This window comes from Artemia franciscana, chromosome 13 (genome assembly GCF_032884065.1).
Source record: "Artemia franciscana chromosome 13, ASM3288406v1, whole genome shotgun sequence".
In the NCBI taxonomy this organism is placed as follows: Eukaryota; Metazoa; Arthropoda; class Branchiopoda; order Anostraca; family Artemiidae; genus Artemia; species Artemia franciscana.
Genome location: NC_088875.1, coordinates 8,472,651 through 8,498,846, shown reverse-complemented (window position 1 = coordinate 8,498,846; position 26,196 = coordinate 8,472,651). Strand labels below are relative to the sequence as shown.

The 26,196-nt window shown below is 33.5% G+C and overlaps 1 protein-coding gene across 2 annotated transcripts in view; it reads right to left on the bottom strand.

The window, feature by feature from the left end:
• LOC136034477 (dedicator of cytokinesis protein 3-like) overlaps positions 1–26,196 on the bottom strand; it is a 386,199-nt gene that overhangs the window by 129,989 nt on the left and 230,014 nt on the right. For both annotated transcript variants that reach the window (XM_065715690.1, XM_065715689.1), the window contains exons 26-29: positions 19,305–19,467; positions 16,756–16,998; positions 12,607–12,801; positions 2,608–2,749 (exon numbers count right to left, since the gene is read on the bottom strand). In XM_065715690.1, the coding sequence (XP_065571762.1) occupies positions 2,608–2,749; positions 12,607–12,801; positions 16,756–16,998; positions 19,305–19,467 (743 nt within the window). The remainder of the gene's footprint in view (positions 1–2,607; positions 2,750–12,606; positions 12,802–16,755; positions 16,999–19,304; positions 19,468–26,196) is intronic.

Below are 26,196 nucleotides of genomic sequence, written 5' to 3'. Positions count from 1 at the left end.
GTTTGTAATTTCTCTTCGAGTGTCCCGGTCGTCATTTATATTCCCTGTGTCCCGGTGTCCTGTTCGTCATTTGTGTCCTGGTGTCCCGGTCTGTAATTTCTATTCGAACAATCCCTGTGTCCCGGTCGTCATTTATATATCCCGCCTGTGCCCCCGGCGTCCCCGTTGTAGTTGTGTCCCTGTGTCCCGGTCGTCATCAAAATTTACACAATTTTTCCTACAAAAGAGACATTCCCAGCTTTTTTTACAAGGAAAATTATCTCAGATCCTTATGAGCCTCCATAATTTCCTAAATATTAAAACAAATTCAGAATCTGGCTAGTTCAAGGTCTTTCCTTTCTTAAAACAAAGAGAATCTTTTAGAACACTGATAATTCTAAAAATTCGTTGGGTAAAAGCTGTCAAATGATGCCGTTAATTTTTTATGTTGGTGACACTATCAATGATGAGTTTGGGATTTTAAGATAATAAAAATCAGATAATGATTCGTATTTTGTAGTCCATTGTAAACATTATAATTAAAGAGGCGTAAGCATACATTTATTGATATATATATATATATATATATATATATATATATATATATATATATATATATATATATATATATATATATATATATAAAAGATCATGTGTGAAACGTCAAGCACCCCAAAGAGTCAGCGTTAGATGGCGTTGATGTTTTGTTTTTTTGTCAAGACTAGCACTGGTTTCCACTTTTATAAGCTTTTAATTTTCACTTTTTTTTACTTTTCACTTTTAGTTTTTCACTTTTAGTGAAAAAAATTTTCACTTTTAGTTGTTTTTTTTCCCCTAAAATAGTACATTCTCAATCCTCAATTTCCAAGCCTCGCAGATGACAAATAAAGACAGTTGTTACCACAAATAATAAGTTATACAAATAATTTTACTTTCTGTCCATTTCGAGTAATTTGAATAGCATAATTTTTGAATGACCATTTTTAAATAGGCCTAATTTTCAAAACATATCGTTGACACGTTAGTATGATTTCTTTGTTTTTTACTCTTTTTTTATTGTTTGTTTATTGTAGTTACTTTATCATAGAATTGTTCGCCCCCCTAGCCAGCTGAAGTTGTCAGCCATCTAAGCTAAACCAAACAATCACTAGCAGTGCTAACTAAAAAAAAAATATCTTATATGAATAAAATGACAACGAAGTCGCTAATTAAAATGAGCGGATGAAGCTACAATTTGAGCGTCTTAAAACAAAACACAGTATGTGGCAAGAATTACTTCAGAAATAGCTTCCAATCACTATCACAGTTTCAACGTTTCAAAGTAGTTTCAACGTTGCAAAGTAGTTCAACGTTGCAAAGTAGTTTCACAGTTCCCCTATTGCAAAATGTAATTACTAAACTTATCGGTTCTGGGGCTAATTGTTAAATCTGGGGCTAAATGTCATATCACTACCCAAGAAAAAAGACAGTGTACAGCCCAAGTTTCAGAAGCGGATCTAAATTTTTGCAGCCGGACTTTATTTATTAAATGATTTGTGAGCTTCTTTATTACAAATTTTACGCTAATACCACAAGACAGATAATTTAGCCTATATTCTTCAAAATTGTTCACTATTTCTTCCAAACTTTGTGTCAAAAACAACAAAATACAAGTACACTTTTTCAATCCTCCACCACATTTTCAGATTCCTGTCTATCGAGCTTTTCAGAAGCCTCTAGTCACATTTTAGGGAGCTGCCGAAGATTGTAAGTGAGAATTATCAATATTAGCTTAATGCAGTCTACCGTTGCAGTAAAATACGACAAAATTAGCTCACATGTGTTTACAATCTAGCTAAAGTTCTATAACCAGTATTAATTATACTAACTAAATTATAAAAGCATTAGTCATATTTATATTAGCTTATACTGTTGGCTGAACTTCAGCATAGATTCAGGAGAGGGGGGTCATTTTGCTCTAATTTAGACCTGGGGAGAAAGATTACCATGTTTTAGAGGAACAGAAAAAAATATTTATTTTATATGAATTACCAAGCATCACCAGAAAGCAGTGTTAAAAATGTGCCTAGTTTCCGGTTTCTAGGGCTGTAATGAAAGATACATTAAGACCTAGACGATGGCACAGATAGCACATATAAAGTCTGGCACAGATTGGCACCGACTGTGCTTTTGGCAAGCCATCTGGGGTCAAACGAAAAACAGGTCAACCCCGAATGGAACAGAAAGAGGTCGTAAGAAAGAATTTAAATGAAGAGGAAACTAACTAAGCGGGGCTAAGGAATGAAACCTTGAGCAGATTGGGGCACAGGAGAAGTGTACGAAGATGTGTTAACCTAAGGCGGCTTGGTGTTACAATGACTTGTTAGCAGTAGTAGGATAATTTTTATTGTAGTCCTTTCTTTATAGGTTCTTTTATGATATTCTTACTTTCCTGCTTTTTCACTATTTTTTAAATATTATGCTATTTGATAACGAGGCCAACTATGCTGAGCCCCCTGGTTTTCTTCCAGCCCACCGGCTTCCATTCTCTGCTCAGGAAAATACCCATTTCTATTTTATTTTCCTATGTCTTTGTTCCTTTTATTTTGGCATTAGTTTTCCCTATTATTATAGTACTTATCAACTTACATTGTTGGTTAGATTTTAGAATAGCTTCAGGTGGTGGACCCATTTTGGTTAGGAGTTGCGTGGAAGGATATTCACTCATCAGACGTTGAGTAAAGGCACTAATTCTTTCATACTCCAGGCCACGGTAGACAAACTTTTTGTTCTGAAAAGTGAGAAAATAATAAAACACAATCGTAAATCAGAGTTCCAATTTTGTATGTCTCTGAATCTGCGTTATATCTTGAAAAATGACCGCTGAAAGTCTGCTAACAAAAAGAAAACTGACAGTAATCATACTAATGGTAAACTAAACTAATCGTAACCTAAACTTAGCCAATCATAAGCCGACAATAATCATAAACTAGTCGTAACAAGTCGCTATTAATCGTTCTAATCTGATCGTAAACCAAACTTATTATACTACTACTAATAATAATAACAACTCACTGCAGCACCAAGCCACCTGAGGCCAACACAGCTACGCACGCTCCTCCTCCAACCTAATCTATTCAAGGCCTCCCTCTTTACACCCTCCCAGGAAGTTCCCATTTCCTTTAAATCTTTATTTATGACATCCTCCCAACCCAAACAAGGACGACCTGTTTTCCGTGTAGCCCCAGACGGTTGGCCAAAAAGAACAATCTTCGGCAATCTGTCATCCTTCATCCACAGAACGTGGCCTAGCCATCTCAACCTTTCTTTCATTATAGCCCTATAAAGCGGGACTGAACCACAGTTTTCGTACAACCTACTGTTTGAAATACGGTCAGTCAGCTAGATACCCAGAACAATCCGTAGGCAATTTTTCTGGAAAACATCTAGTAAATTTTCATCTGCTTTTCGGAGCGCCCATGCTTCAGAACCATATTTGACCACTGTCATCACTGCAGCTTCCAATATTCTAATCTTGGTTTGCAGACTTATCTTTCTATTCTTCCAGACTTTTTTTTAACTGTAAAAAAAAACCTGAGCCTTTGCTGTTCTACTTTTAACATCTTCACTGCTCCCACTGTCTTTACTAATAATACTACCAAGGTGAGTGAAGCTGCCAACCTGACTAATCTTTTCGTTACCCAACGTCACCTTTTCATCTTCACTTATTCCTAGCCTTAGTGACTTAGTCTTCTGCAAATTAATTTTCAAGCCTATTCTAGCACCCTGAACTCGCAAAACTTCGACAAATTCATTCACACTTATTATAAGATAAACTAAACTAATCATAAACAAAATTAATCAAAAACAGACAATAATCATAAGCTAATCGTGACTAGTCGTAACTAATCGTACTAACTTAATCATACAATAATTGTAAACTAATCGTAATTGTTATTTGTTAGACTGTAAACTAATAATATTTATTGTAAATTCATAAGTACTAATTACAATATATAATTATATATATAATATTATAATATAATAATCATTATTAAGTTATTGTATAATATGATAATTATAATAAATAATATATAATTATAATACAATATTATATTATAATTAGAATGTAATTATAAATTCATAAGTAAAGAAAAGACAATCTTAGTTTCAGCAGCAGCTGCAGCATAGTACAGATTGAACAAGAGCCCATAGAAGGTGAAAAAAAAAAAACGAACTTTGAAAGAAACGCAGAAGATAAGAATAGCGGATATTTTCAAGAGAAAATTTAACAAATAAGAAAAGTAAATAAAATGAAACCTCTTTTTTGTAAAAAGAATTTTGTACCAACAATAACAACAACATTCTGGTAATCTCTCAAGTTATCTTTTCAATATGCAAAACAGCAAAAATCCTTCTCAAGTAGAAGTCTCAAACTCGCATCCCTCGGGCCACATGCAGCCAATGGGCTGCACATGCTTTCATAAACTACATTCATGAATTTAGTGGCTGAACAGGAAAATAAAATAAATTGTGCTTAATCAAGTGGAAATTTACGGACTCTTATTCTTTACAAGTAATTTGAAATTATTTTTTCCTTAACAAATACCTGTTAATTAAAAGTTTGGACATTTAGAATTTATCAAAATCAGGCAACGCCAACTAATCAGCCAGCAGTGTTGCCACATCAACCTATTTTGGCGAAAAAAATTTAATTTGTCGAGCTCTCCAACTGCAGAAGAGAGCGGGAACAGTACAGAAGAGCCGTAGTGGTACCGGCCGTACTTTTGTAATTAAACTGCTGGGGACAGGTGTACCGGGTCCCACACTTCCCATTTTGTTGGAAGCTCAGGAAATTAGACATTATCAAGTTTGCGATGTCTTACAGTGTTAATGACGTTGCGTTTGGCAAATTCTACGGCTACCCTTTGTGGCCTGTTCGAATAGTTGGTATAACTGCATCGAAGAAGGGAAAATCTTATCAAGTATTTTGCTACGGATCACACGAAAAAGCATCACTGAGTGAGGGATTCATTTTGCCGTTCGAAGAAAATTTCCCCGAAGCTTCAAAGAAAAAGTCGAAAGGAGTTCAAGGTGCTTTTACTGAACTAGCCACATTTCCGGATGTGTATCAAGAAATAATGAGAATTGCTGGTGCTACTTCGACAAACAGTGTATCTTCACTCTCGTCTGCCCTAGTAAACGCTCAGAGTGAAATTGCCAAATTGAAAGAAAATCTTGAAAGAAAATTGAAAGAAAATTGAAAGAAGTCTCGATTACAGTTCAAAATTTGCAAATATTGAAAAGATGCTCAAGGGGTTTCAAGCTCAAATAACGGCGCTAGAAAATCGCATCGAAATTCTAGAATACCGCAACAACGATTTGGAACAGGAAAGATGATCGAACGTTCTTCTAATCCATGGACTGTCTCAGATAGGGGGAGAAACGCTGCCCAATAGCGTTCTAGAGCTATTCAATGCTAAGATGGAGATCCGTGTGCTTGCTAGTGACATCAAGTCAACTGAGCGCCAACGTACTCGAGTTAGATCAGCGGAAAATGTTATCCCGCCTGTTCTCGTCACTTTTCATTCATCTGAGCGTGCAAAGCGCGTGTTCATGAACAAAAAGAAGCTCGCCCGATCGAAAGTATTTATATCTGAGTATTTAACGCCAAAACGTAAGCAACTGCTGAATCTGGCACGCGACAAATTTGGAGCTCGGAATGTTTGGACTGATGGTGGCCGTGTGCTAGCCAAACCGGAAAACAGTTCAGCCATCTTGAAAATTAGGTCACTGAATGACCTGATCAGTGACCAGTACTGGCATGTTGAATCCATCCTCAGTTCTTTCGTTTATTTGGGGTTGGCTGCTTTGTTTCGCTAATCTCGTGTCAAAAACTTTTTTATTTGTTTCGTCATTAAGATATCAAAGAGTTCGCACTATTGAGCATACTAGAGTATTACCATGAATAGTATGACCGACAGGCTTTCAGACTTAGAAAGTAATAGGCTGTCTGTTGACCAATTATTATCCACCCCTATTGCAAATGATAGTTTAAGTGAAGGAAATAATACTCAAGCAATGAAAGCTAGTAATTTTTTGGATAGTCAGTCGCTGAAGAAATGGTCGGTCAAAGAAGATACTATTTTTGCATTTTGGAATTGCCAAGGCCTTAGGACTGCGTACCCTACACTATGTAACATATTAAGTGATGTGCAAGAAACACCGTTAGTAATAGGACTATGTGAGATGTTTGTATCGAATAGGGATAATTTTTCAGTGTGGGATTTCCAGTTTCCAGGATATGTTAGTGAAAGAAAAGAACGACAGGTTATGGAGCGAGGCGGTCTGGCTTTGTTGATAAAGGAAGGAGTTTCGTATTGGGTAAGGGAGGATCTCTCACTTTGGCTTGAAGGAAGACTTGAGACTCTTTTTATTGAAATAGAAGATAAATATGATAAAAATGTAGTTGTTGGTTTAGTTTATAAGACACCGTCATTTAATGAGGATGTTTTTATTGAGGAAATGGAGCATTTAATGGAGAAATTTAGTAATGATCATAAATATAAAGTAGTAATGGGGGATTTCAATATTGACCTCCTTAAAAGTACAAGCCGCCTAGATTTTCTTAACTCTATGATTTCATCATTCCAGAACCCCCTGGTAACTATTCCTACACGAGTAACTGATAAGTCTGCGACTCTTATCGATAATATATTTGTGGATGGAAAGCTGCTTGAAAGTTCGTATGCTGATGTTCAACTCACGGATGGATCCGACCATCTTTTTCTTCTTAGTAAAATAAAAAAATCTTACAGGATTATAAATAAGAGTGGTCAAATAAATAAAACATATTTTCGTGATTTAAGAAATGATAATTTAAAAAAATTTGAGAGAGAAATGGATGATGCAGATTTTACTCCAGTTTTTGAAGAAGATAACCCGTCGGTTGCGTATGATATTTTTGTTGCAATATTTACAAAGATATTGAATGATACGTGTCCTCTAAGAAGACTTAAAAGAGGTAGTACGAAATTCCCAAAGAAACCATGGATTATACAGGGCATTCTAAATTCTATAAGTCGGAAAAATGAATTGTATAAAATATACCTAGGTGAACCATCTGTCATTAATTTTCAGCAGTTTAAAAATTACCGGAATACTTTAAACGGATTAAAACGTAAAGCTGAAAAAATGTATTTACAAAATGAATTTATGAAGCATAAATGTAATATGAAAAAAACATGGAAAATAGTAAATTCACTCCTGGGTCAAAAGGGTAAAACAGAAGTTATTAATAAATTACAAACAGAGAGGGGGAATTTGACTACCCCAAATGATGTTACGAATTATTTATGTGATTATTTTTCTAGTGAGGGAGCGAAACTTTGTGACGATGCTCGGAAAAGAATTAAGCGGCCTCCCAAAATAGTTCAGTCGGAAATTCCAGTAGAAAATCTGCTGGTTTTTAATGCTTGTAGCATAAGTGAAGTGAGTACAATTATCAGTAGAATCCTATCAAACTCAAGTGGCGTAGACGGGATTTCTCTTAAGATTGCTAAATCAGTTATAACACCAGTTGTATGTAATTTGATTAATAAGTCTATGGAAAAAGATTTTGAAGGTGGCTAAAATAATACCATTGCACAAAGGAGGTAAGAGAGACGACCCTTCAAACAAAAGACCCATTTCTATCCTCCCTTTTTTTTCAAAAATATATGAAAAGGTGATAGGATCCAGGCTAACTGATTACGTTGAAAATAATACAATTCTTATAAATACTCAATTTGGTTTTAGAAAAAAAAATTCCACAGAAATGGAAACCATTAAACTTGTTGACTGGGTAAATACGTCGTTTGAAGCGGGTCTGATTGCAGCTGCTTTATTCCTGGATTTGAAAAAGGCTTTTGACACGATTGACCATAAACAGTTATTACTTGAGCTGGAAAAAATCGGTGTTACCGGAAAGAGTTTGTCTTGGTTTGAATCTTATTTAAGTGACCAGAAGCAAAATGTGGTGAATGGGTGTTTTACTTCTGAGGCTAGTACGATAACTTGCGGAGTACCCCAGGGCTCTATACTAGGTCCTCTTTTATTTTTAATATTTATAGATCGGATTAAGTATTATTTGTCAGAGGCTGGCATAATCCTTTTTGCAGACGATATTCGTTTACTCCTAGCTGCTCCGTCAGTGGATCTAATTTTTGATAAAATGATAAAGGCAATAACCAAGTTTACTGAGACCGCAGATTTCAATCTTTTGCATTAAATTATAATAAAACTAACTACATTCTATTTTCTCGGATATCTAGTATTGAAACTAATTTAGAATTAATAATAAACGGAAATCAAATAAAAACAGTAAAGGTAACAAAGTATTTAGGTTTTATGATTGATGAAAATCTATCATGGAAAACACATTCAAATATTATAGCTTCAAAGTTGTCCAGATCTCTGGGTGTGCTTCGCCGAGTTAAAAACCTAGTATCCTATAAAATTCTTCGGTTACTTTATTTTGCTATTTTTTACCCGTATATTTGCTATGGTTGCTCTTTATGGGCTAGTAATTTTGTATCATGTTATAAAAAATCCAAAAAATCCAAAATAAAGCCGTTAAACTTTTATCACCTAAAACTTTATTTACTCATAATATTAATGAACTTTATACTAAGAATCAACTTTTTGATATTTCAAAAACAAGAGACTACCAAGTTAGTATTTTCACATATAAATTTATTAATAATATACTTCCCTCTTCTTTCGAAAATTTTTTCTCCATTAATTGTGATCTTCATAGCCACGATACACGAGGGGCATCAAATCTGGTACACCCATTTAGAAATACGGCTAGAGCTTCTTTCGTGATTAGAAATTTTGCCCCCTCTGTATGGGATATTATTCCAATTGAAATAAGAAATTCGAGTCATTTGCTTCCTTCAAGGCTGTTGTTAAGAGATTCTTCCTTGCAAAAGAATAGTATGGTAATGATGCAAAAGTATAGTAATAATGCGTGAGTGTCATAAGTAGAATCTTTGTATGTAGTAATATGTAGAGTAGAGATGACTGCCACCTGCTGCCAACAAGCCCCTCGGGGCTTTCTTAGCAGGTGCAGCAAAATGTTTTGTATACATGTTTTTGAAATAAAATTAATCTAATCTAAATCTATAAAAAAAAAATCATTCATAAGTTTCGCAAATGGTATGTATCAAGTAAAGTTTGATGAGGATGGTGTATTCGCGTTAAGCCAGATTTGTACAAACAACATGATGGAAAATATCAAATTTTCCTCTCGCAAATGTTTTTCGAATAAAACCAACTTACACATAATTATATTAATTTTGTTGCTAGTTGTTTATTTGTTGTTAGTTGCTCCTTTCATCATAGTAGAAGGTTTGAATCAACCAAATGTTTTGCAATATCAAACATAAAATGCGAAATACTTTAAAATTGACCCAGTACACAGCACTATTCACTTAAATATATTTGTCTGGTATATCATACAAGGATAAGTCCTTGGCTAAAGCCATTCTATCAGCTGAATAAAACAATTGCTCATAATCTATAAACCTGAGGGCTAAAGATGTTTAATGACACAGATACTTCTCAATTATTAACCTAAGGCTAAAAATTTGGTCGACATATCCTCTACTCCTCCTAAAGCACTGTTCTTCTCTTAAAACGTGTATTAGATTTGGTCCTAGTAAACGTGTTGAGTCTTTTACTCAATTACCATTCCCATCTGTGATTCATTCGAGCTTAATCACATTGATAGATTTCTTTATTTTCATCAATTCACCATGAAATCAATTAAATCAACTAGGAGGATAAACAAGAAAAAAATAGACAAATAAAAAGGATAAATAAATAGATATATAGGATATAGAAAAAGTAATACAATAGAATACTAGGAGGTCAAAGAGCTAAGAAGAGTGGCCTTGGCAATAAAATCACGTCATCAACAATATAAAAAAAGACGACAATCAAGAAGAAACAAAATCCAGTGATAAAAAAACAACTAATCCATGAAAAGCAACTAAATATTGCAACAATAACTAAACCATTTCTCCGTCAATAAAGCCAAGTTCTCCAGATATTTAAATTTAACCTAAACCTCTGAATCCCTCAGGCAAAGCTGTCTCCCGTGGGTACCGATGGAACCGATGGAGCTTAATCACATTGATAGATTTCTTTATTTTCATCAATTCACCGTGAAATCAATCAAATCAACTAGGAGTATAAACAAGAAAAAAATAGACAAATAAAAAGGATAAATAAATAGATATATAGGATATAGAAAAAGTAATACAATAGAATACTAGGAGGTCAAAGAGCTTTCCCTTCCAATGCACTCTGAAAAAAGGAGATTTATTGCTTTTAAAATCATTGTTGAAGACAATTTTAAGGAAATTCAAGCCCATTTGGTGTTGGATTTATGGTGTATGTTGAAAAAAAAAAAGAAAAAACAATCATATTCCATGTTGGATTGAAATTGAGGTAAAATTACTTAATAGGTTCTTACGCAACCGGGTCTAGGGATCCCCGAAGCTAAAGTTATAACAAAATACAGATACCTTTTTACTTTCGATGTGTGAATACAGGCAAGGTTTCATAGCATACCTTAGCAAAAATTGACGAGGAATCAAACTTTCAGCTTCGTTACAGTATCCATCAAGAACTTCTGTGCATAAAGCTAATGGATATCAATATTTGTCTCATGCAAGGCCGTGTCAAGGGGGAGGGGGGTTATTGGCTTTGACACCCTTCCCCGAAATTTCTGTCTGACTCGTAAAAATGTGACAAAGATGCACATAAACTAATTTTATGCCTTTTTGTAGGTTTTTTGTAATCCCCCACCGAAAAAATTACTCCCACCACAAAAAAAAATTCTGGATAGGCCTTTGTTCGTACGGATTCATTATATTTGAAGAGGGTGTTGTCGTATAAGAAACTTTGTTTTATGTGAGATAGGTAATAGATTTTATGACCTAACATGGTTTAAATCAGCAACAATTTTCTAATTTCCTTAGTGACCGAAAACACAATTTTCCTTATCAATTAGGTGAAAAACGGCAGTTCATTATCGTGCAATTTTTTATTCAAAAAGTCAGCCCACAACCTAGTTTAGGGAACCATTTCGACAGCAAGATTCCAAATTCATGGTTAAATAAACGTTTTAACCGTTTAAATTTATCACTGAGATGTAAAAAGCAGCTAATTTTACATGCAAAATTAAGACTTCCAAGTGTTAGTTTTATGGGAATCTATTTTTTTATGATCTTACATCTGCAGGTTATTAACATATTTTTACAATTTTTACAATTAGATTTGCATTCTTAGGGCCTCAGAATTCTTCACAAAAAGTTTCAAGTTTCCAATTAAAAAGTTTAGCCATATACCACTGAACTGGAAGACAGAGAGACAGCCATTTGGATTTATATTCATGAAAGATAGAGTCTGGCTTTGAGTCTAATATAGGAAACTCCGATGACCCTAAACTGAAAAGAGTATGTCAAACTAATCAAAGGAAAAACTCAGACTAGTCTTTGAAAAAAACACTAACACCATCTAGCGCTACCCAATAAATGATACAAAGCAAGCTGCAAAAACAAGATTTTTATCAACTCTTTTACTTTTACCTGAAATTCAGCAAGTTTTCAAGTATCAGTGAACTATCTTTGTCTGTATTGTATTATCCATCAACAAATTGGGTGCGCGATGGTAACAAATATTAATAATGTTAGTTGTATACAAAATAACTAGTAGCTATTATAAGACTACGTCGATTACATCAATGACAGGTTTCAACAACTAGAGGGGGGATCACCTAAAAAAAAACCTATAAATATTTATAGTTTACAACATAATTTAGCTAGCCGAATGGTTGGCACGCTGGGTTTTGGATCCTTTGTCCAAGGGGCGGGGGTTCGGTTCGTGGTTTAGCCGGTTATTTGGTTTGGGACAAGGGTCAGTGGCGTGATTCTGTAAGCTCAGTCAGAGTCCAACCAGCTCTAAATGGGTACCTGAAAAAATCTGAGGAAGGTAAGCAAGAAAGGTGCATGAAACCACAGGATGCCTGACCCCCAGCCCCCCATTGTACTTCCTGACTGAAGCGCCTCGAAACGGAGATCAGCACCGCCGGTTTGGAGTATCCTTTACCTTATCTAGGATCAGTTGACGGCTTTTCTTATGCTCTTACATAATTTAATAATCGCTTCAGCAGAAATTAACAATTTAAACCCTTCAATTTTACTTACGCTTAATTGCAAGATGTTAGTTGAAAACAAACTTGCAGGAATATTTTCTTCTGGAATCCCTCAAGAATGACGTCAAGGCAAAACTGACGTCATTTTCGAGGGTTTCTGGCTCTGGATGCTCCTCACATAGATGCTCCTCCCCAAGGACGTATGGGGGGGACATACCTCGAATAACCCACTCCCCCCTCCAAAAAAGCCACATTGTTTCCAGATTTTTGGGTATTTCTTATTCAGATAATAAAACAAAATTACTTTTTTAATTGTTGCCCCCCTCTCCCCGACAAAAAATTCCTACGCACGTGCTTACTCCTCTTAAAATGACAATTTATTTAATAATAAATTGAACTGCTGCTCATCATTACTGAATTCAAATTATTCAGTGGAGTAAACTTACACGCACAAAGGGTGGGAAATCACATCCATAAAATCCAACGAAGAAAAATTCTGTCTCTGGTCGATGCTCCTCCAGCATTTTTTCATAGAACGTAGCCTGCATCCTTAGGGTAACAGGAATTTTAATAGTATTGTTTGCACGCTGTTTGTAGAATTCTGTCAATTCTTCACAGAGTTGTATCCCTTTCTCCCAAGCCTGTACAAAAATGAAATGAATGAAATATGTATGAATGAAATTATACCGTTACTAGAATGAAATTAAATAAAAACAAAGCAATATTTTTGAATAAATATTAGTTCGAATAGGAATAAATCATTTTATTAAACAATGAAAAAAAATCAATCAAAAATATACTGGATATTTCGATTACATGTACAGTGATCATCAGCAGAAATACTTTTTTTATAAAGTTTATCTCTCACTATCAAAGCTCTTTTTATGCTTTTATCCTTAATAAGGTGATTTCTAAGTCCTGAATTGTAAACTTTCTGTTGATAACAATCACTATAAATGTGATCGAAATATCCAGTATATTCTTTTATTATTGTTTTTCACTGTCTAATAAAAATATTTATCCCTACCCGAGCTTGTTATTCATCGCAATGGAGAGGCAGTGTGTTCTTTGATATTACCTATTTTTTTAATGAAAATAAATTGCAACTATAAAACTTGAAACAAACAGGTATGGTATTATTCTATAAATGAAAAGCTCCCTTATATTATTTTATCTATCTTTTCCGCAATAAGATGGGTGCTTTTACTTCCAAGAACACATGACATTTGCCTAATCGAAATGTACTATTCTAGAAACGAAAGTTGGTGGCAAGTTCCACTCTCTACATTGAGCTGAATGTGTGATAAGTTTCAAAATTCGGCCCAAAAAACACATTTTGAGGCTCCAAATTGAGTAACCAGCACCCTAATAGTTAGTGTTTAATTATAAAAAAAAGAATATGTAAGTGGCTAGTGTTGCTGCAGTAGAATATAATGATTGGGTATAGTGTTATACAAGCATATAAGTCTATATGCTAATTAGCACCCTAATAGTTAGTGTTTAATTATAAAAAAAGAATATGTAAGTGGCTAGTGTTGCTGCAGTAGAATATAATGATTGGGTATAGTGCTATACAAGCATATAAGTCTATAGTCACCATACTTTGTATATACTACATACATATTTTGCGATATACTATATGCTATATTTTGTATATAATATAGCCTTCAAAAATGGAAGGGTGTATAAACGGCTTTTAGATAATTTTAAAGTGATTGACTAACTGGAAATGGTTATGAGTACGAGCATTTTGGCCGTATTTGGGCCAAATTTGTTTATTTTGGCGTAAAATGGTGAAAATTTGCATTTTCTCCCGTGTTTAATTTTTGAAAGATTTTGAATACTGTACAACCATTTGTTCGACAAAATTTTTGACAATTTCAGCAGAAAAAAAAATAAGCACGGATCTGAACCAAAATTCGAGAAGAAGATGAAATTTTGTTTTTGCTGATAGGGCCTCGACACCTCCTCTTTAGGATTCTCAAGCATGCTGAGTTTGATAATGTAATTTGCTTCAAGGTCACCTTTGTTTTTTACATTTTTCTGCAACTCTGCAAGTTTTCAACTCACAAGTTTCCTGTAATGTTTTGGCAAAATATTAAAAAATCTAAGCAAAAAGAAACAAAAAAGTAAAAAAATAAACTCGCATTTGGAACCAAACTCGAGAAAAAGACGAAACTTCGTTTTTGGCTGATAGGGCCTCAAAACCTCCTCTTTAGGATCCTTTTATCCTTTTTAGGATATTGAGCTTTATATTAGAATTTCGTTTAATATCACCTCTCTTTTAAGGATATTTTATGGGTTTTTTTCCCTAAAACTGTGCAAGGTTTCTAAGACCAATGAAAAATGGCTATCGTGTTTTAAAACAGAGCCCAAAGCTACAGAAAATGACTCTTACAGGTTATTCTGTAGTTTCTGTTGTTTCTTCTGTAGATTCTGCAAAAACATACAAGTAGGTAGTGATTTTGCAAGGTTAGAGAACTGACCACAAAAGTAAAAATCAAGTAAAAAAAAAGCAAAAAACAAGTAAAAATCTTAAGTAAAGTATTAATTAAATAGTATCAGTTGAATTCGCACAATAAGTACGACTAGCTTTAAATTTAATAAATTTGAAATATTTATAAAAAGAAAATTTTCTGATAAGTATACTGTTATTAATCTTCCAATTTTTATGATTTTTACTTCTATTATTAAAGGCCGTTATTTACTTAGCACTTGATAAGTTGATAGTTATAAATAAGTCATTTTGTTTATACTAAAACACTCTGTCAACCATGGAACGCTTATTTGCCTCAAGAATCTTGGCTTGTTGTGGCCCAAACAATACAACTATAAAATACCGAAAAAACCATAAACATAAAATATCGAAAAAAACATGAAGCGGTTATTTGGCCCAAGAAACTCAGCTTGTTGTGGGCCACAGAATACAGTTATAAAACACCAAAAAAAAAACTATAAACAATACGCTCAATCAAGCAAACATACAAAGTAAATAAAAGGAATAATATACACTAGAATACAGTAAAAACACTTAAGAAACGAGTAACAATTACAATAATAATGATAGTGAAAAACAAAGAAAGCAAAGAAAACAGAAAAGACCAAGCTGAAATTATAATATGAGAAAAAAGAAATTAGACGAGAATGGTAAAGTAAATAAAGTCAGCTATTGCTACCCAATTCAAACAGTCTTGACATTGTGCCTAATCCTGGTGTAAATAAAATAATAAACAAACATTTATTATAAATAAACTTTATAAACTAGAGAGAATAGAGCATAATAGTTAAATAGAGAGTAGAGACAATCGATGTTATAGCATGTGAAAATTAAGTAGGCTTAATCGGCCCTTGAGTATTGGTAATTTATTTTGGATTATTTATCCTTTAATTAATGTAACTTCATCAATATAAATATGGATTAATGTACTACCAAGAACAGTGTCAAAATTAACTCCAGGATTCGAGAAAAAGTTGACACTGGATTTAATATTTCCTGTGAAGCCGAATATAGACAATGCACTTTTTTTTTGCACAAGGAGAAAAGATTATGCCCCAAAACGGAAATGGTGATTCTCCGAAAGCAATATTTGGACCAATGTTATTTAGATTCCTCATTAATAAAGCTGAAATTAACATGACCTCTTACGGCATGACCTTCTATTGTATTCAATTATTACTGTGAGCCCTAATGTAGACGATGAGCTTTTTATTGAGGATAAACTTTATCCCAAAAAGGAAATAATATTTCTCCGGAAACTCTATTTGTACCAACGTTATTTAGGTCCCTCATTATTGAAGCCGAAATTGAAATGACCTTTTATTTGATTTAGTCACTGCAGCGAAGCCAAATTTAGACGATGAGCTTTCTTAATGAACAATGAGAACAAATTTTATCTTAAAAAGAAAATGATGCTTCTCAGGGAACTCTTTTCGACCATATTTATTTAACAAACAAATACGAATTTGAAACAATAGGGAAAATCTTTTCAAGACAGTGGAAATCAATTCTGTGAATATTTTGGCAACATGTCCAAGGGTCGTCTTCAGCACAATACGAGAAAGAGAGAGAAAAAAAAATATGTATATATAAACAAACTTACATTAAAATGCGAAAATTAAAACTAGTAATGTTAAAAACTTTTTTTTTAAACAGCCCTAGCATCCTTACTTCAACGAAGTTCAACCAGGACTGGCAAAAAGAATGAAGTGAGATGATAAACTCATTCAAACAAAACATAACAAAGTGATTAAATGCAATTTCTCAGAGCCAACCTTGCATTTTTAGCAGCCTGTCTTACAGACCTTTTCAAAACTGGAACAATACTATTATAAATTAGTTTAGTGAAATATTTTGTTAGATCGTTTTTAACTAAATTTGAGTATAAAGAATTTAGTGAGTACTCCCCTAAGTCCCTGTTCAGAGAAATATTATTATTTATTTTGAGACTAATTTCGATTGATCCCTTATTAATAAAGCTGAAATTGAAACAGCTTTAACACAGGGGATTCGAGACTGTCTAGCTATTTTATATATTTATTTTATATATAATATCTATTTTATATATTTATGTCTAGCTATAAATGCAAAAGCATACCTTTCCTTTATCAAAATAATCAATGATCTGCAAATACAGCTCCTCTTTTCGCTTCCACTCAGGCTCTTCCGGCCTCTTTCCATTTGATGGCAGAACTGAATTGCTCCAAAGCAGCATTTTCGCATAAAGGAACAAGGTCATCCCTGCTTCGATGTTATTTTCAGCGGTTACATGAAGGCCATGCAGCTTATAGACGTAACGCACATACATATCTTGTCTATCTATTTCATCTTTGTAAAAGTTCTAAAATTAAATTCAAAGATTAGTTGAGGCCTTTCACAATTTGAAAAATAATGGTCACTAGCCTGCTGGTAGTTTATCTATGAAGTTTATATAAGCTTAGAGACGTAACGCACATAGATATCTTGTCTATCTATTTTATTTTTACAAAAGTTCTAAAATCAAATTCAGAAACTATTCGAGGCTTTTTAAACTTGACCGATAATGGTCACCGGCCTGTTGATAGTTTAGCTATGGAGCTTATAGATATAACGCACATACATATTGTGTTTATCAATTTCATTTTGTAAAAGCTCTGAGATCAAGTCAAAAAAAAGATTACTGGAGGTTTTTGATAACTTGACCAATAATGGTTATTAGCCTGTTAACAGTTTAACTACAATTGACCGTTCAGTGAAAAGGTCTGTTGACGGTAAAGCTGCAGTTTGTAATTTAACTGGAACTCTTGACAGTCAGTTACTGTTCGTTGACAGTATCCAGGTACAGAGGATTTATTCTCGAGGGGTAAGCAATTCAGAAATTGAAACTTCAAAAAGAGATAGAAAAAAAAAAGAATTCTGCAAAAAATATAGAAAATAATAAGACAATTTCTAAAATTCGAGACTGGAAAGGGGGGGGGCAACGCAAGTGCTTGGTTTACAGGCATTTTGAATACTAATTTCTTATTAAACGACGATATACTAGCAAGACTGATGAACGAGTAGAAAGAACAACAGGGTATATAAAATAGGAACTTGAAAGTTTAGCCATAAACAAAGTTTGCCACCTTACGAGTAATATATGCCGCTTGTGGGAGTAATCTATTATCTTACGGACCATTACGAAAGGTCATATTGCTTAAACAGTTTTTAGTATTTTTTTTTGAAGGTGAGAAAATGTCAGATGAAACATTTAGCCGTGAAAGTAAAGAAATGTCACATTATTTAGATAGTTAAAGGTCAGATATGATCTTCATGAGTGACAGTTAAAAAAGGTCATATAATATAGATAATTTCTAGTATATGGTCCTTACAAATTCTTAATATTCTAGCAAAATAGCCATTTCCCTTCCCGAAGTCAAATTAGCTACGCTCGGATACCATATAGGGTATGTGCAATATCTTCTAATAAACATTCCCAAATCCCGTCTACATTAATCAGTCAGTTCTACAGGAAAATACAGAACTATAAGTCTTACTTTTTACTTTTTAGTCACAAAGTGTGCAACTACCCCCTAAGCCTATATACTAAAATTTGTTGATTTTACAGTTTTTTACTTTAAATTAACACAATGTGGAATTATCTACCCATTATCTACCTTATCTACCTTTTGATCAGAGTTAAAAAATACTATAAACTCAACTAATCAGCAAATATCTTTAAACAGCATAAGCATAGATACAGGCTTTAGGAAGGACACATTACTGGATAAAAAGATAAATGATAAGGATGCTCCAGAGCTATTGGTGACGCATAGGGTATTGAATTAAAATTTCAGTTGCTTGTTCTTTGTTACAGGGATAAGTAGCAAGCCTGTCCCCCAACCTTTCTGTATCGGGGGTAAATCCCTGGGCCCGGTATTACCAAACATATCGTCAATCTACTGAACTACCACAGGATATACTACTAAATATTTCCAGAAATTTTGAGAAAAATCAAACGATGTGTTCCAGTTTATTGCTACTTCATGTCTTTCGGATACATCACTTGAAATTTCGTAATTTTTTTCTTTATCGTCAACCTTGGTTGAAAGTCTGGTTAAGCGTGAATAATTCAGTGTTTCAAAGTTAGACATGCGACATAAGGAACTCTCATATATGGCTTAGGCCCAGGTGTCCCCTCACCATCACCATCACCTTGTTCAATTCTTTTATTTATTGTTGTCTCGTGTTTTTTCTTCTTGTTCATGATCCATCTATATAATTTTATTTTGCGTTTGTGGGTAATAAATAAATATACACAAAATAGACACTGCGTTTTACATCATAGTCCACATAGCACCCCTGACTTAGTAAAGGGCGACTTTTTTCCGATACATTATTATTGTTTTACTCCATCCTCCTCCTCATACAGAACAAATGTTCTTGGAAAGTTTGGGGATAGATCTTTTGATTACAAATCAAAATACTTGGGATTCTTTATAGAGCCCAATCATTTAGAGCGCAGCCTACCGCCCTTTCAACGTCCCACATGCCCCCAAGCCCTTTCTGCATCCTCATATGTCGTAGGAACTAAGTTTCAAGACCGCGACTTTAATAACTTGCCAGTAAATTATATGCCTTACCAAGCAAATTATATATACTTACAATTATATCTTACCAACAACTTACCAGTAAATTATATGTGCAGCTCATTTGTTTATTGAGATTTTCATCCCCATAAAGGACCATTCTGTAATCCAAGAGCCTTTCAAGTAATCTCGTCAGTGACGTGACGAATGAAAGACAATTTTCACGCCATGATAGATCACAGTTTCTAGCCTTCTCCATTAGTCTGCAAATAGAATAGAAATGAATTATCTGTCACACCCAACATAAAATTTATAATTTTGATAAAAATAACTAATCAAAAATTGGCAGAGATTCATTTTAACTAATCTGCTGAACTTGTCTATGAGATTAACACTTACTGATTTTTGAGTCCTGGAAAAGAACTCAATGATCCTTTTAATGGCTGCAGCGATAGCTGTAACCAAGTAAAAAACGAATCAAGTCCAAGGTAACCAAAAATTTAGAAATATATTTATAAAAAACTATGTGATGATAAAAAGACTGCCATTTTTAGTTTTTTGGCCATCTGAATACGGCTCCATATTTCTTTTTCTGGAAATTCCAACATTTTATGGCCTGAAAAAACGATTTAGATAGGTCAGGGCTTCGGGAAAATTCCTTTGTAACAAAAACCTTGGAAAACATTTTTCATGTGAATTACGTCACATTCATATGCGTTTAAAGAGCATCTTAAATCATTTTTCCTGGGATAATTGAATCGTTTTTGGTAACTATGACGCATAATAAGTTATGCAAGATGATGAATAACTCTGAAATCTAAAGCAGAAGACATGGAACAATCGACAGTGATAATTAAAGTGAATATTTGACAATCTATGACTTAAAACTAAGGAGTAATACGAGAATTACACTAATGCGTAATTTAGAAATTTTCAGAGAGTACATTCAATGGAACATACTTGGTTGTTACTGAATTATATAAAAACGTAATTAAAGCAAAAATATATTTACTGCGCAAAAGCTAAAAAGGAAGTTTATTCGGTATCTATGAACAGCTAACTAAAAGGCGCAAAAAAAATTACTCAGGTACTATGAACGAAAATGAATCCCAACAAGATCTGCGGCTCGAAGATATGCAACAACCAGTGTCGCGACGAATCACAAATGAAAATTATGGACAAAAGAATCTGCAGTTATAAGACAAGTGAGAGCGAAGATCACATCAAATCGTAAACAAAAATGATGATCGACGAAATCTGCGTTAAGAGGAGAAGCAACAGCGATAATCAAATAATCCCAGGAAAATACTCATCCCTTAAAATATTATACAAAATGATGAATGAGTCTGAATAGCTAAAATAAAAGGCATGGAACAAGCAAAAGCGAGAATCACATTGAATCGCAAAAAAAAACGTACAACGAAATCTACAGTTAAAAGACCAATCAAAACTACTGCGAAGTGAGACAAAATGTTTTTTTTAGCGCCACTCAGACAAAAAGTAAGTGGAATTAATATTGAGATTGTTGATCGACTTCAAAGAGAAATTGAATTCATGGCAGAATTTCTTAATTCAACTAAAATTACTGATTTCCCAAACCATGACTTAAAACTAAAGAATAACACGATAATCATGCTAATGCGTAATTTAAACGTTTTAGATGGTGCGTACCATGGAATATGCTTAGTTGTTCTTCAATTAAAGCAAAAATATAATTACTGTGGAAAAGAAGGAAACGAAGGTTTTTGGTATCCATGATGACATGCAAAATTATACAAGAATAGCTGTTGGGATGGCAATTCGCGCCCACCAGGGCCCCCCCGCGCGCGTAATTCGTTACGCGTCATATTAGTTACGCGCCATTGTAGTTGTGTCCCTGTGTCCCACCTGTGAATATAGATAGATATATATATATTTTTTAACTACGTAAAACTTGCGAATATACAACATTCTTGGCTGTCCCATCGTCTGTGCATATAAATAGATTGTCAGGTTTACCGACTCTTGAACATGCAACATATAATTGTCCATGGGAAAAACAATCTGTATTCAGATCTATACCTCATTATTCTAATGATTGCCCTTGAGCTTTGTTGATGGTGATTGCTAATCGAACATTCCCTGTGTCCCCGTCGTCATTTATATATCCCCTTGTGCCCCCGGGCGTCCCCGTTGTTGTTGTTTCCCTGTATCCCAGTCGTCATTTGTGTCCCAGTGTCCCAGTCTTTAATTTCTCTTTGAGTGTCGCGGTCGTCATTTATATTCCCTGTGTCCCGGTCGTCATTTTTGTCCCGGTCGTCATTTGTGTTCCGGTGTCCCGGTCTGTAATTTCTATTTGAGTGTCCTGGTCGTCATTTATATTCCCTGTGTCCCGGTCGTCATTTGTGTCCCGGTGCTTTGTTGATGGTGATTGCTAATCGAACATTCCTTGTGTCCCGGTCGCTTTCTCTTTGAGTGTCCCGGTCGTCATTTATATTCCCTATGTCCCGGTGTCCCGGTCGTCATTTGTGTCCTGATGTCCCGGTCTGCAATTTCGTCAGTCAATAAACATGACGTCAGTCGACACACACACATGACGTCACTCGACTGACCCACAGACAAACAACTTATTTTTATATATATAGATTATGAATGAATCCAAACAGCTAAACCTAAACGTATAGAAAAATGTTTAAGATTCAGTTTAAAAATCTTCGTCTAATTTATTTTTTCTCATATTATAATTTCAGCCTGGTCTTTTCTGTTTCCTTTACTTTTTTGTTTTTTACTATCATCGTTATTATAACTATCACTTCTTTCCTAAGTGTTTTACTGGATTCTAGTGAATATTCTTCTCTTTGTTTATTTTGTATGTTTGCTTGATTTAGCGTACTGTTTATGGTTTTTTCGGTGTTTTATTATTGTATTGTGTAGCCTACGACAAGTCGAGTTTCTTGGACTAAATAACCGTTTCACCTTTGACACAGTGTTTTAGTATATATAAAATGACTTATTGATAACTATCAATTTATCAAGCATTAAGTAAATAACGGCCTTTAATAATAGAAGCCGAAACACTAGAAAATGTAACATTAATAACAGTATACTTATAAGAAAAATTTACTTTTTATAGATTTTTTAAATTTATTAAATTTAAAGCTAAACGTACTTACTTTTTGAATTTAACTGATACTATTTAATTAATATTACATACTTTCTTCTCGAAAAGCAATCTTGTAGTTTATAAGACACTTGCAACTTTACTTATGATTTTTACTTGTTCATCACTACTTTTGTGGTCAATCCTTAACCTTGCAAAATCACTACCTACTTGTAAATTTTTGCAGAATCTACAGAATATCCTGTAAGAGTGATTTTATGTAGATTTTGGGCTCTGCCTTAAAACACGATAGTCATTTGTCATTGGTCTTAGAAACCTTGCACAGTTTTAGGGGAAAAACGTAAAATATCCGTACGAAAAAACTATAAAATATCAGTAGGTGTCGATATCCCATCAGGCAAAAACGAGGTTTTGTCTTTTCTAGATTTTGGTTCCAAATGCGAGTTTTTTGTTTATTTTTTCCTCAAATTTTTTAACATCTAGTCAAAAAAAATTACAGAAAACTTGTGAGTTAAAAACTTGCAGAGTTGAAGAAAAAAGTGTAAAAAAATTAAAAGAAAGGTGACCTTCAAGTAAATTACAATATCAAACTTAGCATGCTTGAGAATCCTAGCCCAAGTAAAACCTAATTTTAAGAACAACTCTTCACATTTTTTTTTTTTTTTACTTTCAAATTCATTTGCCAGTTTTCATTTGTTTTTTGTTTTTTTTTCCTTGGGCTTCTCATTAGTAACAAGACGTTCAGTACTACTTTCATTTTGTGAAGTTGATGGCCCATAACTATAGTATAGTAGTTTTTATAGTAGTTTAACTATAGTATAGCTATAGTAGTAACTATAGTAGTTTTTTCCTTTGGCTGCTCATTAGTAACAAGACGTTCAGTACTACTTTCATTTTGTGAAGTTGATGGCCCATAACTATAGTATAGTAGTTTTTATAGTAGTTTAACTATAGTATAGCTATAGTAGTAACTATAGTAGTTTTTTCCTTTGGCTGCTCATTAGTAACAAGACGTTCAGTACTACTTTCATTTTGTGAAGTTGATGGCCCATAACTATAGTATAGTAGTTTTTATAGTAGTTTAACTATAGTATAGCTATAGTAGTAACTATAGTAGTTTTTTCCTTTGGCTGCTCATTAGTAACAAGACGTTCAGTACTACTTTCATTTTGTGAAGTTGATGGCCCATAACTATAGTATAGTAGTTTTTATAGTAGTTTAACTATAGTATAGCTATAGTAGTAACTATAGTAGTTTTTTCCTTTGGCTGCTCATTAGTAACAAGACGTTCAGTACTACTTTCATTTTGTGAAGTTGATGGCCCAGAACTATAGTATAGTAGTTTTTATAGTAGTTTAACTATAGTATAGCTATAGTAGTAACTATAGTAGTTTTTTCCTTTGGCTGCTCATTAGTAACAAGACGTTCAGTACTACTTTCATTTTGTGAAGTTAATGGCCCAGAACTTTGATTCAGATCTTCATGAGCCTTTTCTTTAGGAGCCATTTATCCATCGTTAATTTTTGTTGTAAATTTCACTTACGTACATGAATTAATACACTGACGTACCGTTTAAACAGGATTAGGTGTCTGCAGAATAACAGAACACACCACAAATGTTTTATCCATACTTAGTTTTTGTTTCAAGTTTTTTTTCTTTAAACTTTTCTTTGCTGTTCGTTATCTTATCGTATAACAATAGTATTAAGAATTTTATTCAAGTACTTTCCACGACCTTTATGACTTTTAACCTTCCTTATTTGCAAATTTCGGTTAAAATATGTCAAAATATTTCAAACATGATTTTTTTATTTATTTTATTTTATTTATTTTTTTTATATATATTTTTTTCGTAGCATAAAGGTAATTTTCAAAAATAAAAGGCTAAAAATGACAAATTTACGGTTTTGATTTAAACCAAACCAGAACTTTTTGTTAGCATACAAAGGGCCCAAAAAAAAAAGTATAAGATATAAAATGAAAAAAGAACTTACAATTCTCTTAGTTGCTCCCTTTGTAAAAAAAAAAGAATAATAATTCAAAAAATATAAAACAAATACGAAACGAAACAGTTTAATACTATACACCTTATTCTAGCCTAACATTCAATAATACTCAATAAATTCTGAGATATATATTTAATTGTTCATAATTTTAACTGTTAAAATACTAGTAGCTCGTAGCACTAATCAAAGAACATTAGAGGATTGTAAAACCGGGGACCGGCAAAATAAAAATCACCAGTGCTATCTTGTGTTCGGCACTTCTTGGATTTTTTTTAAGCTTCTTAATTGTTGTTTTTCTCAGAAACCAAGATGACCCACCTATTATTATAGTAATGTTAGTCAGTTAATTACAGTCAGGTAATTACACTAATTTTCTTTTGATTATTAAGCGCAAAAAATGCCAAAAAAGTGTCTACGCTTATAAGTCACCTTTATAAGTTACAAGTCTTGTAAGTTACTCTCTGGCACAAGCCTCATCTAGCATATCTTATCTATATCTCATGGATGATCTATTTCTTCTCTATATCTCATCTATATCTAGTCTTACCGAAGTATTTTTGAACTCGTGGATGTGCCTGTTGACCTACTTGTTTATTCTAGCAAATTTTTATTAAAGAGTATAGGTAACTTATAAGAGCGGAAAATGACGCTAGTATCAACGAAAATAACTACCAACATCATTTAGTAGCCAATCTGGCGATACTGTTTTTAAGGTTTGTAGTCGTTTTTCTCTCAAGAACTGAGAGATCAGACGCTTATTACTATGCTAATTTTACCAATTACACTAATTAAATTAATTATTTTTATTATTACTCTGCAAAAATGCCAAGGGTCATCAAACACTAAGATGGCGTTGATAGTTTTTTTCGACACTGCCGCCAGTTCCCACTATTATGAGGTACCAATACTCTTGTCAATACTCTTTGACTTTCTATCTTATCCGATATTTACAGCAATCTTTACAGCAGTACAATTCCTGTCCGATATTACAATTCCTTATCCGATTCCTTATCCGATATTTACAATTCCTTATCCGATATTTAAGTACAAATTCCTTATCCGATATTTACAGCAATCTTTATCCAGTACAATTGCTGTATTGTTGTAAGCCAACCAGAAAAAAATATCATTTGTACCTTTTCTAGTACCATTTTATGGAGGGGAGAGTCTTGCCCCAGAATTTTTGTATGGATTAAGTATTTATTGGCCCAAGGATTTACGATGGAAAATTTCAAACTGATCGGAGACAAAAAGCTTTGGCTCATTTTCAGATATCCTTGCCCCCTCCCCCAACAAAATCTTAGTCTTATTGGCTCAAAGAATGGTCACTGGAAGTCTCAAGCTAGTCGAACACCATTTCATTAAAAAAACCAATGTTCAAAAATTGGCAATTTGCAATATTTACGGTCCTTGCCCCATGGACTGTGGGTAAGTTACACCGTGGACCAGCAAGCCCCAGCAAGTTGCAAGTTACACCAGCAAGTCCCATGGACTGTGTGAAAATTACAGCAATGAGCATATAGGTAACAGGGAACTTCATATTTTCAAACTCGCAGGAAACCTAAATGGTCTCGACCTTATAAAGATAATTTGTCCTAACATTTAGAATTCTACTCAAATATTTTGACGACTTTCAACCTTCAAAAAAAGGAATAAAAATGGAAAAGAATAGACTATATAAGGAATAAATTACATAATTAAATAATAAATTATATAAATAAATTAGATACTTTATAATTGTATCAATTATAATAAGTAATAATAAATAAATAAAATAAAGGTTTTATTCTGATTTTCAGATGAAATGGACCCACGGACTAATATCTTATCATTTGGACAATTTCTAAGACCGGAACATTAAAAGAACAAATAGAAAATTAAAAATA